At 44.2% G+C, this 14,602-nt stretch overlaps 1 protein-coding gene across 2 annotated transcripts in view; it reads left to right on the forward strand.

Annotated features, from left to right (window-relative positions):
• NCOA2 (nuclear receptor coactivator 2) overlaps positions 1–3,784 on the forward strand; it is a 185,260-nt gene extending 181,476 nt beyond the window's left edge. For both annotated transcript variants that reach the window (XM_010575896.1, XM_010575897.1), the window contains one exon: positions 3,422–3,784. In XM_010575896.1, the coding sequence (XP_010574198.1) occupies positions 3,422–3,433 (12 nt within the window). In that variant the 3' untranslated portion in view covers positions 3,434–3,784. The remainder of the gene's footprint in view (positions 1–3,421) is intronic.
• The last annotated feature ends 10,818 nt before the right edge of the window (positions 3,785–14,602 follow it).

Consider the following 14,602-nt stretch of genomic DNA (forward strand, 5'->3'; position numbering starts at 1 on the left):
AGGCTCGGGAGACCCTCTGCCCCGGTGCTCGGCCGGGAGGAGTCGCGGGAGGGCCGGCCCCTGCGCCGCCGTCGTTGCGGCCCGGCTTCGGCTCCTTCTTCTCCTTCTTCTCCTTCTTCTCCTTCTTCTCCTTCTTCTCCTTCTTCTCCTTCTTCTCCTTCTTCTCCTTCTTCTCCTGGCGCGTGGTGCTGAAGTCGGAAAGGAGGAATTAAGTACACAGGTTTTCCTCCTGTGCCGAATCCAGTAGCAAAACTTAAAGTTTTCCACTGCTAGAGAAAAGAGTTTGGATAATAGGGAAAACTAAGACAATTTGACTGCAAACGTGTCGAGATTAACGAAAACGAAGAGTGTGGAAGTACGGAGGAAGACGTAACCCTACCTGCCTTTCATTGTATCCCCTCGGGGTTTGGGGTTTTTTTGCACACAGGTGTGTTTAAAACTTCCTGCAGGCCAGTTCTTTTCACACCTTTGTGGCTCGTATGAAAAGACAAGCGTCTGTCTCCAGGAGCGGAGGGTCTGTGCGTTGAGGGAGGCTTTTCTGCAGCCATCTCATGGTCGCTTTGACGACTAATAGAAAAGATGCAATATGTTCTGCTTTAGAGAAGGAAGAGAGAGCGGGTGTGACGGAAGAGGTCCGGAGACGTACGAGAGAGGGTAGAGACGAGTCAGGGAAGAGGGTGCAGGTGGAAGGAAACGAATGGCAGGACTTTGGGCAAGGGAGTCTGAGGAGTTTAAAATTAAAATAATGGGGTCGGTGCCACAACAGTGAGACAGACAGGGGCTGTGCATGGAGAGCAGTTCTGTCTCACCTGCAGAAAAGCAACTTCTTAAACCTCCTGGATTATTTTGTAAGGGTACAGCGGCCCGCACTCTGTGATTTTACTTTTGTTCTACTAATGTAGCTCTGACTGTCAAGGAAAATGTAGATGGTTTATATGCACTATAAATACCTTTTACTGAACTTTGAACCGTAATAGAGGTTAAGTAGCTACTATTTTCATGTGTCTGTGCTATAAACTACTCCTATGTAACTTCCTGTTTTAGAGCACAAGCTGTGTCACTAGAAAGCTGAGGAGAAGGTAAACGTGCTTCATCCCTTGGCAGTTGTGGCTTTAACGTGTGAAAGCTGAGAAACTCATCTGACAAATGAGAAACTCATCTGACAAACTTAAGGGTTTCTTCAATGTTTCATAAAATCGATCTCAACAGCTCTATCATTTAAAGGGATTGGTTCTGTTCAGAGTCGAGTAACCAGGAAGTAACAGGCTGTTGCTGAAATCTGTACAGCTATGGATGTCAGGTCTCTACTACATTTACTGTTTTAATTTGTTTGCTTAATACTGTTTCACTAACATGTTAAGGATAAACGTTCTACAGCTTAGGACTTGCAAGGATGATACTAAAGTCTAACAGAGAAGCTGTTTTTAAAGTAACTAGAGGACAGAGAATTTTCTGTCTCGATTTCAAGGCACAAAGTACCCTTCACTTGTAGAGCTGAAGACAGTTGCAACAGGAACAGCTTAATACATTTTTTTGCCATTATTGGAACAAATTTGTATTAACTTATTTCACACGGTAAAAGAAAATTTTGAACCTGCTCCTATTTAAAAGTAAATGTCTGAAGAATACTGTTTGTAGCTGAGGGATGTCCAGTTTCACTTAGTACACTATAGCTGGACTCTTATAGTCAATTATCTTTGGGGTGTTCAGATTACTTCTCTACTTTGAAGTTACGTATATCAGCCATGGAAGTTATTCTGAGCAATTTTTCCCCCATTCACTATCAGCCTGGAAATAATATTTTGACATATTTCTTTGAAGTCCTGTTTACTTTGTTTAAATCTAAATAAAAAGGAGTGGAGGAATGTTTTTCTAGAGGTACACTTGTGCCTTCTTTCTCTTACTCCCTCCTTTATGTATTTTATCACCCTGTGACTCAAATCTTTGTTAAATTCTTAAAAAAAACTTTTTCAGTGCATGAATTTTTTTCAAGTCACTGGTATAGTGGAAGCATTTATTTAGCGTCTCTGTAGAGATACTGTTTGCTACATGTCCACTCTAAAAATGAGGACATCTTTGGATTTTCACTTCTGTTCCCACTTTACGATCAAAAAGCGCTAACAGGGTCGCTGAACTGCCCTGCTTCTCATGTCAGGGAGAAGAGCCAAAGTTTAGCTTGTCCATATTAGTCAGGATTTGAGGGATGTGAGTGTGGTGTCTCTGTGCTGTGATGAGGCGAGGAGGAGCAGGAGCAGGACTTGCCATGTTGGCCTCTGGACCATGCTCGTGGCTGGTCAGCCCCGAGGAGCTCCAGCTGCACCAGCTGGGCTGGGAATAAACAGCAGGTGTACAAAACAGGGCCTTGCTTCCCTGAATCGTGGGATGGTTCCTGACGCTGACTTTATTTGACAATAGAGGTACATTTCTAGGCCTTGTGTGATTGCAGAGGAAGGCATGGTAAAGCGCAAAGCATGGTGTAGACAGCTTCCAGAAGGCAGCCCAGCGGCATGCACGTGGACCGGCGAGAAAGCTGCCTACAGCCAGCGCTGTCCCTGAGTAAATGGGGCCTTGCTTGTGCATGACAGGAGGCTGCGAGAAAAGAGCTGCTCCGCTGCCGGAGCCACGGGATACGAGTGGGAAGCAGCCCCAGGGGAGGAGAAAAATGGGTTTTGCCTGGATCAGCTCTCTGACCTGACTGACCACAGCGCCCCATGGGAGAAGGAGTTTGCAGGGGGAAGAAGGCAGAGAGGCACAGATTGCAGTCACTGGAAGGGGCAGTCTTAAAACAACTGTGAAAACCACATCCTGAGGGTTTTTTTAAATAAGAAAGTACAAAATAATCAACTCGGCCAAAACCAGCTTGTACGCTGTTTGTGTAAAGACACTGCAAGGGTAGTAAGTATGAAGTAAAGAACATCTCTAGGGATCAGTAGCTGAAGCTTTTTTTACTTCTCTATTCCCTTTTTTTATTGTAATTCTTGGAGGGGAAAGTGAACCAAGGCAGTTGTTTCCTTTGAGGGTGACGCAGCAGTAACACAGAGAGATTTTGCACATACTCCAGGAATGGGTCTTCTCTTAAACCATATTGCTGTGCCTTTAGCTGGAGTCTACAAGAGGTAGATGATCCCAAGTTGTTACAATATCCTTGATAATTGGAATGAATTAAGGACCTAAGAATGCAGTGAAATTAAACCCCCACTGATATGACTGGAATTAAATCTCAGGTAAATTGTATCCGTGTACACAAAGAATAGTCTAGCTTTATAAATTCCAATTATATTTCAGGTTTAAAGTAACACACCAATGTATGGTTGGCAGTGGATGCTGCAGTCCATCATCCAGCTCTCATTGGCCTACCCATCTTCACTATCGCGGAAGGAAGAATTCATTTCTTTTTCTCCAATTTCTCTTTTTTTTGCAGAAATATTGCTGACCCTGAGAGTGGTTCGGTTGCTCCTTTCTTCAGCTGACTGGGCTTGCGGCCCCACATCCTTACTGGTTTGAAGAGCTGCGTCTGTTTGTTGTGACCCAGCTGAGCTGCCAGCGCCGGCTGCCTGCTGCCGACAGGACTCAGCCCTGCCTTCCCGAGGGGAGCCGGGCAGTCGTTGCCGAAGAGCAGCCTCTTCTTTGACAGTCTGAAGCTAGCGTACAGACAGTTGCTCAGTCTGTTCACTGCATTCACCTTAGTGCAACTTAGATCTCTCCTGCAAAGTAAATGTTGACAGGCAGTTTTCATAAACCATGTCAGATTGAATGTATTTAAATGTATGTATTTAAGGAAAAACAACCATGCTCTTGTTCTGTTTCTGTTTAGTTCTAGACCTTGGGGTTTTTTTTTTGCTTTGTTTTCCCTGGCTTACTCAGTCTGGTGCAAAGGATTCAGTTCCATCTGAAAACTGGTGTTTTAGACTAAGGCCTGCATTTTGGGGCGGAGAGGAGGCGTGGAGGAGGGTGTAGAAGCAACGTCTGGTACATATAGAGACCTCCAACGAGCGCTTTCCACTGACAACAAGTCAGAGAAGATGAACCGATGCAGAAAACTATACAGACCAATTTTGAATGGGGTTAAAGTTGTAAAACAGATGACAATTACCCTGTGAGAGGGCTGTTTATAAAGGGCGTTTCGGTTGGGTTTTGTGGTAATGTTTATAATGCAAGTCATGAATCCAAAAATACAAGTTGGTTATATTCTTATTTAATTAAATTCCTAACAATCAGCAAATCCTGATTTTTTTACCTGGCTCTCCTGACCTCTGTCATCTTCCTCTTCTTTCTAGTAGAATAAAAAAAACAGGTTACCCCTTTATTTCCCTAGGTGTGTTTCCAGCAATCTGGACGGCCGGTTACTGAATGCTGAACAGCAAAGTTCCATGGTAATGCATGTACTGATTATGGTAGTGACAGAATTGGTGCATAATATCAAAGAGCTCCAGATACTTGCTTTAAAGCATGATAATTTCTGGTTCCCATCCCCTTAGCTGGGAAAATAACAATTCCTGTAATACCTATAGCAGATATCACTACAGACTTCACCACTATCGTGTGTTTCTGATTATTTTAAAGCAGTGTGGACTACAAGGACGTTTTGTAAGGTACCTAAAATCCAGTTTATATGTAAACAAGCAATAATTTAAGTTGAAAACTTAAGTGTTTTACTTGTATAATTTTTGTGAGATATACATGTTGTGAAGTTGATTCCAAATGAGGTACTTCAGTATTAAATTAGATAACTTCTTAGCCGTGTGTGTCTCCTGGAAAAGTGTTTTGTAAAGGATCACAATGCCTTGATTAGACCTAATTTGTAGGCTTGAGACTTCTCATTTTCTAAACCTTGTGATTCTGCTCATAATGTCATTTAACTAAACTATATTATATGCAGCCACTGTAGGAACCAATTCTTGATTTTTGTATGTTTATATCCTTTCGTAACAAATCTTAGAAAAACTAACTGTTACTAAGCAGGCCACTGTTAGGGGGTGGTTTTTTTTCTTGCCCACTGTGGTTGGAATAATCTTTTACTAAACTGACATCAATTTCTGAGGACTTGAAATATTAAGAAATTGATGGGTTTGACCTCTGTTTTCTTTCCACTGACCCCTAATCCACAAACTTTCTAACCTGAACACAAATCTTTTGATGTCATGTAAAATGCAATGCATTTTATAATATCTCATCAGCCATGCCTTTTGGAGTGGAAGGTTTATTCTGCTGCCATTTAATTTGTTTTGGTTTTCAGGTGGGAGTTCAAATAAAATAGCCGCTATTCTATATTAAGGCTGAGGAAAATATGGTAAAGGTGGTTCGAAATAGGCTGTTTCTGTAGAAGGCTTTTGATGAAAGCCCAGGAAATGTACAGTTGTGTTTGCCCCTAAGGAGGGCGGTGCCACTGTTCTGGAGAAGCAACATTTTTCAGCTGTCACCATTCTGTTAATGAACTCAGAGTATTTAGTCAGCTGAGCCATCCTCACTTGCTGATGGGAAACCAAAATAACTGTCAGCCCTGAGCTCCACAGCCTTGTTACTACAACAGTTGTGTTAAACTTGCATTATATATCTGACAAAAAAATATTTATGTAAGAAATGTATTAATTTGAAGGAATTAACTTCATGCACCACAAAGTGTAAATGAGTTTTAAAATTTCAGTTCTTAACAGTAACCTCTGCAGATAGATTATTCTTTTTCACAGTGGACAAAATAGTTTAAATTTGTCCTATTTCATGACAGACCTGCAAACCCTTATCATCTGTAGTGATTATGATACTTCATCACCATTGCCATTTTGAAAGAAAGGAGATTGTACCTATCACTTTAGCTCCGTTTGGGTTCATCGTGACTTTAATCGTCTTTTAACTAATGAAAGAGAAAAGTGAGTGAAGGAATCTTCTGATCATATTGATCACTATAGAAACAAAAAAGCCAAATCAATTCCCTTCATTATCAGTATTTTTCATCCTGTATACAGTAAATTTGTCGGAGAAAGTACTTGGATTTTGTTAAAAGAACAATTAATCAGTGTTCTACTTACATTACTAAATGTGAAAGGCGCATAGTGTGAAAAATAAGCATATATACACGGTCGTACGACCTGTTTAAGTGTTCATGTAATGTGGTAAGTTTAAAAAGTGAAGTGAGCTGTTTTGCTACAATGAATTAATTTGTACTCGATCTTTAAACTATTGTCCCACACTGGTATCCCTTTGGGCCTGTATTAATTAAAAGCAATGTTTTTGCAGTTTATACAATACATTTTTTAATCTTTGTTTAAAAGTGGAATTCATATGGGCTTAACAGATGAAATGGGTGGCACAGCTCCACTTGCAGAACCCAAAGATACACAATCAGTTTTGAAATGCAACTTAAGCCATTAATTGTTGGTGTGAATTTAAAAGTTTTCTAGTATTTGTATGGTAGTATGCTGCCTAAGAGCAAAAGCATTCTCTGCACAAAAGAAAATTTACTGTAGTGGCTTTGATTTTAATTAGAATTTTCTCCCTGGTGTTTCTTTGTAGACTAAAACAAAATCTTTTAAGTTTCTTACTACAGGTAAAAGCTATGTGCAAGAACCTCAAAATGCTAAAATCTAGCATAATGCCTTAGATCTGTTTTTAAGTCTTGTATATTCCTACATAGCTGTCTGATGTATTATATTTGTATAGTGAATTGTGTACAATTTTGGAATAAGTGCATCATCACTTAATCTTTATGTTGTTCAATAGAGATGATGGACACATTTCTTCAAACATTTACTGTCATTTAATTTTTTCCCTTTATGTCATTTGTGGGTTTTATTTGTACAGTTCATCATGAAGTTGCATCTGAGATGTGTGTATATGAAAAGATTATACAAGGGTAAAATTAAGCAATATATAAACTATGGTTCTTCAGGAGAAAGCTTACAGTGTTTCAGGTTGTGATTTATTTTCAAAACGGAGTTGACTCTGAACATCACTTTGTTCACCTGCATTGATGTTTGTATTTCTAGTGTGAGCAGTTTATGCAAAGGTAGATATATTCAGAGAAATTTTAAATACATTTATGCAAGTTAATATTGCTTTGCTGATGCTATTTGCTTATTTGATGTTAAATAATGCTATTGTAAATAAAGAATTCTGTTGTTATTGCATCATTTAATAAATTTTAATGCCTTCGGGTTTTACATGGCTTTAGAGATTTCAACGTGTTTCTGTTGTGTCTTCATTTATTCATAGAAGGGTGTAAGATGTAGTACTAAAGCACTAGAGGGTAGATGAATTGGCAGGTTTTAAAAAGACAGCAGGCTTTCCATGTTGAAGGCTTTTATATATTCCAAGTAGTTACTCTCAAATCCTTTTACCTTTATAGCACTATAGTAATTGAAGATGTTTATCACATAGCTTAATGTGAAAACCGTTCATTATGAGAATCATACTTTTTTATATCACAGTCAGCACAAAATGGGCATTTTCATGATGGTTTCAGCAGAGGCAGACCTCGAACAGCCTGAAGTGAGATTGAGTAGAGTTAAGGGCTGGTTCTCCTTGCTATGCCAAATAGTTAATTTAAGATAGTTGGCAATGTTTGACTGGTCAATTAAAAATAAATAAATAAATAAATAAATAAATAAAGGCAGCTACAAGAATGCTTCTTTATCAGAATGCTCTGTCTGGGAGCTTAATGAAGGAAAAAAGCTTTATTTTTTTTATATTAAAAATTTTAGAAGCTAAAATTATTCTAAAGACCTCCAGGTACTGTTATCCTTTCACCGTTCCTACTAAAACAACAAGGCTTCTCCTGCAGGTGTCCTGACTTGGCTTCAGCAAAACGCTGGTGATCCTTGGATATGAGGAAAATACTGCCACGTTAAGGAAAGCAAGGAAGGAGGATGTTTCTTCCCGATGCGAGGTCAGAAACAAGTAGAGAAAACATCTGCATAGTAAGAGGAAAAATGTTTCCTATTCAAATTTTGCCTTTAGGCACGATTATCCCCTTATAATTTATTAATATAAAAAATAAATGGAAATTCTTGACAACAGTTTTGGCTAAAACTCCTGGCATCAGACTAAATATGGTGAGCTAATGATGACCTCTGATGTAACTGACTTTACAAAAGAGAAGTGCTGCCTTTTACTTTCTGGGTCAGGCTTTGTTGACAGAGACCGGTGCATGTGACATACAGACAAGTTCTTCTAACCTGACGTCATGGCAAAAGAGACAAAAAGTGACACTGCCTTTTGAAGGTCCTTCTCATGGTAAACCATATGCTGAGTCTTGCAGACCAGACTTTTCACAGGGATGGAACAGGGATGCCGGGAGGCTTTGAATTATTCCCCAGCTTGTTGCTTGCTGCTGATCCTGGTTCTCCATGTGTTGTACCCGCTATGGGAGGAGGGCCGCCTGTTGTCCTGTGCTTGGGCTCAGGCTACAGCAAGGGAAGAGAGGAGCCGGGGGTATCTGCCCTCTGCCTCGGCCTCTTGGGCTCCGTGGTGTGGAAGTAGAGACACTAAGCACAGCCTGAGCGGGCCTCTTGGCTGAACTCTCGCCCTGTCTCCTGAAACAATAATCGTGGTGAAACCTTCACGAGGAATTAGTTCTTGCACTGAAGAAAGCAAAATTGGTTCTTGCACTGAACCCAGAGCAGCCTTGAGCGGTTCTGTGGCCTTGTGCTTGTAACAGGTACATAAGACTTGGGTCCTCTTCCCTGCCTGTGGCACAGCGTCTCCAGGTATGTGTACACCGTGTACCTGCTCTACAGGGACAGAGTTCGCATCAGCAGAGGCTGTCACTCCGCTGCTCCCCGTCCTCCCCTATAGCCATAGCAATAAACTGCTTCTGCTCTGACCTGAGCCAAATTGCAATTCGGGTTATTTCTGTGACAGCATGCGGTGCCATGACTGGGATTCACACGTCCTGCCTCACTGGGGGGGAACACGGGCTGCTCCCTGCTGAACCCCCAGCGCTGCTTGGAAAGGTACAGGACCTTTTGAAATCCCTGCTGGGGCTTCAGCCAAGGGTCATCTGTAGGCTCCACTGGCGTGCGGGGGCTGCTGAATCCCAGCTTTTAATACAGGTCAGTCCAGATTTCCACTAAGAGTTCCCACTCTTTACCTGGCTAAAAGAGGGAAGAATGATTGCAAATTGATGAAGTCCTTGGGAGAGGTGGGTCAGGAAAGGTTCATGTTGAAGTTACCGTGTGAATGAACCTGTATGAACAGTGGTCCTTCAGAGCTGGGCATTGAGACCTGCACCACTTAGGGACAGACTCTTGGGACATCTCTCAGCTGCAAAAGAAATTACCCCTGGAGTTAAAGACTCAGGTGGTGTGACAGACCCCATTAACCCTTCTCTGTCTTTGATTCTAGTCTGAGCCTCCTTTGGTACTGCTGCTAACGACCCCGACCTCAGCCAGCATGGTGGGCTCACGCCAGATGTTGTGACCAGGAAGGACCCTTCGTGTGTCTTGTCTCCTTCCCTTCAGCCTCTGGTTCGGGATACTTACCTTGAGGGTGAAAAAACACAGTTGATGATTGCATTGAAGGGATTAAGTTTTAAGGAGTGTCTTGGAGTCCAGAGGACCTAAGGTACCCCAATTTCAGTGGGATGTATTTTTTGATTGGCATGAGGAGTCCACCAGAAGAGAAACAGAATCCCACACCAGAATTTTGAGAGACTCTCAGGAAAAAAAACCAAAAAGAAAGATCAAGTAGAACATCTTAAAGGACAGTTAGGAAAACACTTGACTGTGGCTGAAACAGAGCATGGCTTACCTTCTGCCTGAAAGGGTAAAATCTGGCAAGCATACACTGGGTTATGACCGGAACATGGAGTGCCCAAGGGATGAGCGTATGAGTGCTTGTGTTTGGTGCATCCAGCTGCACCAGCCAGCAAGTAAGGGACCTGTGAAGCGGGTACAAGGGCTGGGATGTGGGCAGGGGTACCAGGCGGGTAGAAGGGCTGTGCCCATACTCAGGGCATCCATGAATGTGTATGTGCTTGTGAACCTAGAGAGGGGGTGCTTTCACCAGTGAACGTACACCTCTACCAGCCAGAGAGGAGGAAGAGACTTGGCTGGCTGCATTTATGTCTCTCATGGGTACCACGTGTGGGAGCTGTTGAGGGCAGCACCTTGTCCATGGCAGTCTGTGTGATCGGACGTGTCAGTGTCCTCTTTGCCTGTGTCCTGTGTCTGTGTGCCTCTGGGATTTGTGCTCAGCTTCACTACTGGGCAAACCTGCAAAGAGGAAAGCAGCAGCCACATCCCCCAGCCTGGGCAGGGACCCTGGGTCCCCGGGTGCTGGGCTGGGCTCCAGCAGCCAGGCGGGAGGGTCCTGGATGGGGGCTGCTGGAGGAGGCGGCCACTTCTAACATCCCTTAACAGTTTTGTAGCTAGCAGGGCCTGGCTGAGTTGTGAGTATTCCCAAGATTAAATGTATATAATCCTTCTGTGATGGGAGACCGATCCTTTGCTAATGTGCCCATAGTGTTAAGTTTGTAAGCAAACTTCTAGAGCATTGTGGGGGCACCCAAACAGGACCAATGCTACTAAATCCTCAGGTTAATTGGAACAAGTGGATTGGAAAAGAGGTGTTTGTAGAACATTAGAAGAGCAGTAAGAGTTGTAAATGGCTGAAGCTAAAGGCCTAGTGATCCAAATTTGTAGTGTGTGGATGAAAAGAGAGGTTTACCGGAGTATGTACAAAACCTCCTCCTGTAAGTAACAGGTCACTTCCAACTATCAAATGGATAAACAGTGTTGGCTATAAAGCAGGAGGGAAACTGAGAGAATCGGGCTATGGCTGAACTCTCTACAGTTTGAACTTTCAAAGTTGTGAAGAATTAGGTAGAAAGGGAAATGCACAGTTGCAGAGGAATAGTCTCAACTTACAGAGATTTAAACCTGATAAAGGTGAGTAGTAGAACCTAGTGGTACAGAGGAAATTGGTGAATTATGAGGGAACTATCGCCTAACTCTGCAAATAATCTACCCAGTGGAAATGTAAATCTCATGGCTGCTGTCATTAGACAAATGCATACCAGCCCACTTGTGCACAAGGGGTGGCTGGGCAGGACAACCCAGGGTCAGCCAGTATGATTGTCAGTGGCACAAGAGGTCCAAGGATGCTCAGATAAATCCCTCATCCAATGGGATATATGTTTTTTTAACTTTCTCCTCCCCTGAGGAGCTGGAACCCTTCTGGGGATCATTAAAAGACTCTGGCTTAAGAACAACAACAGTTAGGGGACAGGCCAGGTGACAGCTTCAATGCCATCCAACACCATGTTCCCCCCACCTCCCTGAAGTTGGGCACTAAAAGCAGCAGCACTCAGCGGCAATGGGGGCTCCACACAGGGGAAAGGGCCGAAATAACATTCAGACCCTCCTTCCACCAGAGAGCCAGAGGTCAGGCTCATTCACCGGGGCAGCAGGAACTTTGCTTTAAATGTTTCAGTTCATAGTGAATACACTCTAAGTGAACTACTCAACCACCACTGACTGAGATATTTCAGGATGAAGAAGGTGGGGGTCAACTGACACTGAGACACCCCCCAGCCCCATAACAGCTGCTGGGGAGGCAGAGTTGCTCCGGCTCCTGCAATGTGCCCAGGGATTTCTCCCTGGGAGATGTTCCTGAGAAGGTAGTGTGGGAGATGTGGGGAGACTCTCCTGTTGCTCAAACGATGTCTCTCCCACCCCAGTTTCAGGCTATAGTTCACTTCATCGCTTCACACTACAACTACTCAGGAGGCTGGAAGGACCCATGGTGAACCTGGCTGGAGTAATTTACTCAGGTCCCTGAAAAATGCAGGCAAATTGGCTTTGAGAGACTACAAGAACAGATACTCCTGCCTTTGCTTGTGTGCCCACTCAGTGGCCCACCCCAGCTGAGGGGGGAGGATTGCATCTATACAACAGGATTGGTTTGCTCCAAATTTTTCTTGTGCACGTATTTTTCAGTTACTCGTCTATTCCCAATGTATTTGGAATGGGATGAGAGCAATGGATTGCTTTAGTGAAGTCACTCAGCTAGTGACAAAATCATTAAAATGCTGCTGTATTTAAAGATACAACTAGTACCGGTAAAGTTGAAGCACTTCAATATGTGATTTCCCTTTTTTAATAGTCCACATCAGCAGAGGCTGTCAGTCTGCTGCTCCCTGTTCTCTCCTATAGCCATAGCAATAAACTGCTTCTGCTCTGACCTGATCTAAATCGCAATTCAGGTTATTTCCATGGCAGCATATGGTGCCGTGACTGGGATTCCCACCTCCATGCTGCAGCTGGCTGTCAGTGTAAGTGCTAGGGCACAGGGAGCCCACAGGTGGGAAGCTGGGCATCGGGGTCTGCTGCGGCACTGCCGTCTCTGGAGGATCAGAGGGCTGCTTGTAGGTGTAACCTGGGTGTTTGGGAATGTGTAGGAGGCGGAGCGCTTTAAGTCTGGAGTAAGGAAGGTGTAGAGTGGGAGGAAGAGTGATGATGAAGAGCTTGTGTCCAAACTGAGAGGAGGATGGGAGGCCTTGGGATGCAATTTTTTGAATCAAGAAATCTGGATCAATCCAAGGAGATGACGTCTGCCTTAGGCCACTTAGGCGACTGAATGCTATGCAAGCAGCCTGCAGGGATGTCCCTCGGTGCTTGTCTTTAATATGCATTCCCACATCACTATGGAGGAGGAATACCTTCTAAAATCCTTCAGCTGGAGAGGGAGGCTGATAGACTGCTGTGATTACTTTGTAACAAGCCATAAAATCATAACAAAGTCCCAAAGGGAAACCCGAGCAGCACTTCAGTAGCCAAAAAGCCAAATGCTGCAGGCACAGGTACATTGCTGGTCCGGGCTCCCTGCTCTGAGGCGGGGATGAAGACAGGAGGCTGCAGAGAGCCCGGTGCTCTGGGTGGGGGGCTCTGGCCCGGGGGAAATCTGTAAGGTGCCACTGAGCCAGGTGCTAAATACCAGCAGCCCTGGGAGCCACTCCTGGTTCGGCAGCCCGGGGCTGTGAGGGAGTCCCCAGGGCTCATTTTAAGGCTTCTCTTTTTGTAGCCATAATTTCAGCGTGAATTTTCCCTCCTCGCGATGCTCCCCTCACTGCTGGCAGCAGGGCTGCTCCGCACCAAGGGGCGCCTGGCTGAGCCGAGTGTGTGTGGGCTGGAGATTTCCCCTCAAAGTGAATTGGTGTTTCTGTTCGCCCCTCTTTTTCACAGGCAGAAGAGGTGAGCTGTTTCCCTGGCCAGGCTGAAAACGCCCATCGGGACTAGCACCTCAAAACTGGTTTTATTTTTACAGAGCTGCTCCCCTGCCACAGCGAGCAAAACCAACCCCCGGCTTGTTTTGGCGGTCGAATTCCCAGTCATTCCCAAGGAAGGGCCGGAGCATCCCGTCCACTGGAGGGTCGCCGGCTGCCCTCCTGCCCGGCAGCCCCCCGGGGATGGCTGCAGGGGCAGCCCCGGAGAGCCGGGGGCTGCAGGGACGGGGCTGGCCACAGGGCTGACCTGCCTGCTGGAGGTGGCTCTGCACGGCTGCACTTCTGCTCCCCCAGCCCATCTCTCCGCAAGGACGAGAGTTTTTTAATGCAATAAATGCCCTTAACCTCTTAGGGGATGAAAGCCTCTGGAGGTTATCATCTGCAACACAGTGACAACGGTGCCTCACGCCCTTTTCTTCTCCTGGGCTCTGTGTCATCAGGCTTCTAGAAAAAGGAAAATCTTTATTTCTGGGCATGTCTACAATTTAACTAATGATCAGAAGGTAAAAATTTCACGTTGTGTTTGTTTGTTTCATTTCTCCTGAATCTCCAGTGAGAGCAACTCTCCTCCACAAGCCCCTTTTCTCTTCCTGTGCTGTGATACCTGGACATTGGGTAGCCAAAGGATTCCAGATTGCCTGGCAACTCTTAATTTCTAGGGGCAACTCAAACTTTTCTGTGCAAATTAGAGCTCAAAGGCTTATTCCTGTAAATCTGATTAACTCTGCTACTACTTTTATGCTACTGATGCTGCATCAATAAAGTAATGTTAAACTGCTTGCCTGAAACTGTTTCCTGAAGCAATACACCATCAATTCTGTCTTCAAATAACAGAGGTTTGGAACAACACAGAGAAAGTAAAAAAAAAGACTGATAGCAAAAAAAAATCAGGCTGTTTAAACTAAGGGAGTATCTCAAGCAAGTGTCAGAAGACTGCATTCCTACCTTCTCCCTAAGCCTCTTGTGCATATTGGTCATCCCTGGTGGATTCAGTACTTTTGTCTTGCAAAAGGAGGTTAGGATGGACAATGAGGTTGTAGGTAGGATAATTAGCCCAATACATTTAATGCAAAGTACATAAATGTTCAAACTCAAGTTTGGGGACAAAGCTGCCCTGTGCTGACTACAGCAGGGGTCTTGGGAGCTGGGAGAGCCTGGATCAGTTCTGGGTCTCCCTCTGTAATGCTGTGTGCTTGTGTTTGCTGTCTTATTGTGTATGTGTCCTGAGTGAAAAAAATAAGGGGAAGTTCCAAATCGAAGGTTTTTGTAGGGAGGAATTGCAGTGCCTGAGGTCCTACACTCTGAACATCCTCATTCCCCGAGGCAGCCAGTGATTCCTTCCCAAACTCTCTATTTCAGAGCACTTCACTCAGGCCAGATAAG

The sequence above is a fragment of the Haliaeetus leucocephalus genome, unplaced genomic scaffold (assembly GCF_000737465.1).
Source record: "Haliaeetus leucocephalus isolate CR32 unplaced genomic scaffold, Haliaeetus_leucocephalus-4.0 Scaffold506, whole genome shotgun sequence".
Lineage (NCBI taxonomy): Eukaryota > Metazoa > Chordata > Aves > Accipitriformes > Accipitridae > Haliaeetus > Haliaeetus leucocephalus.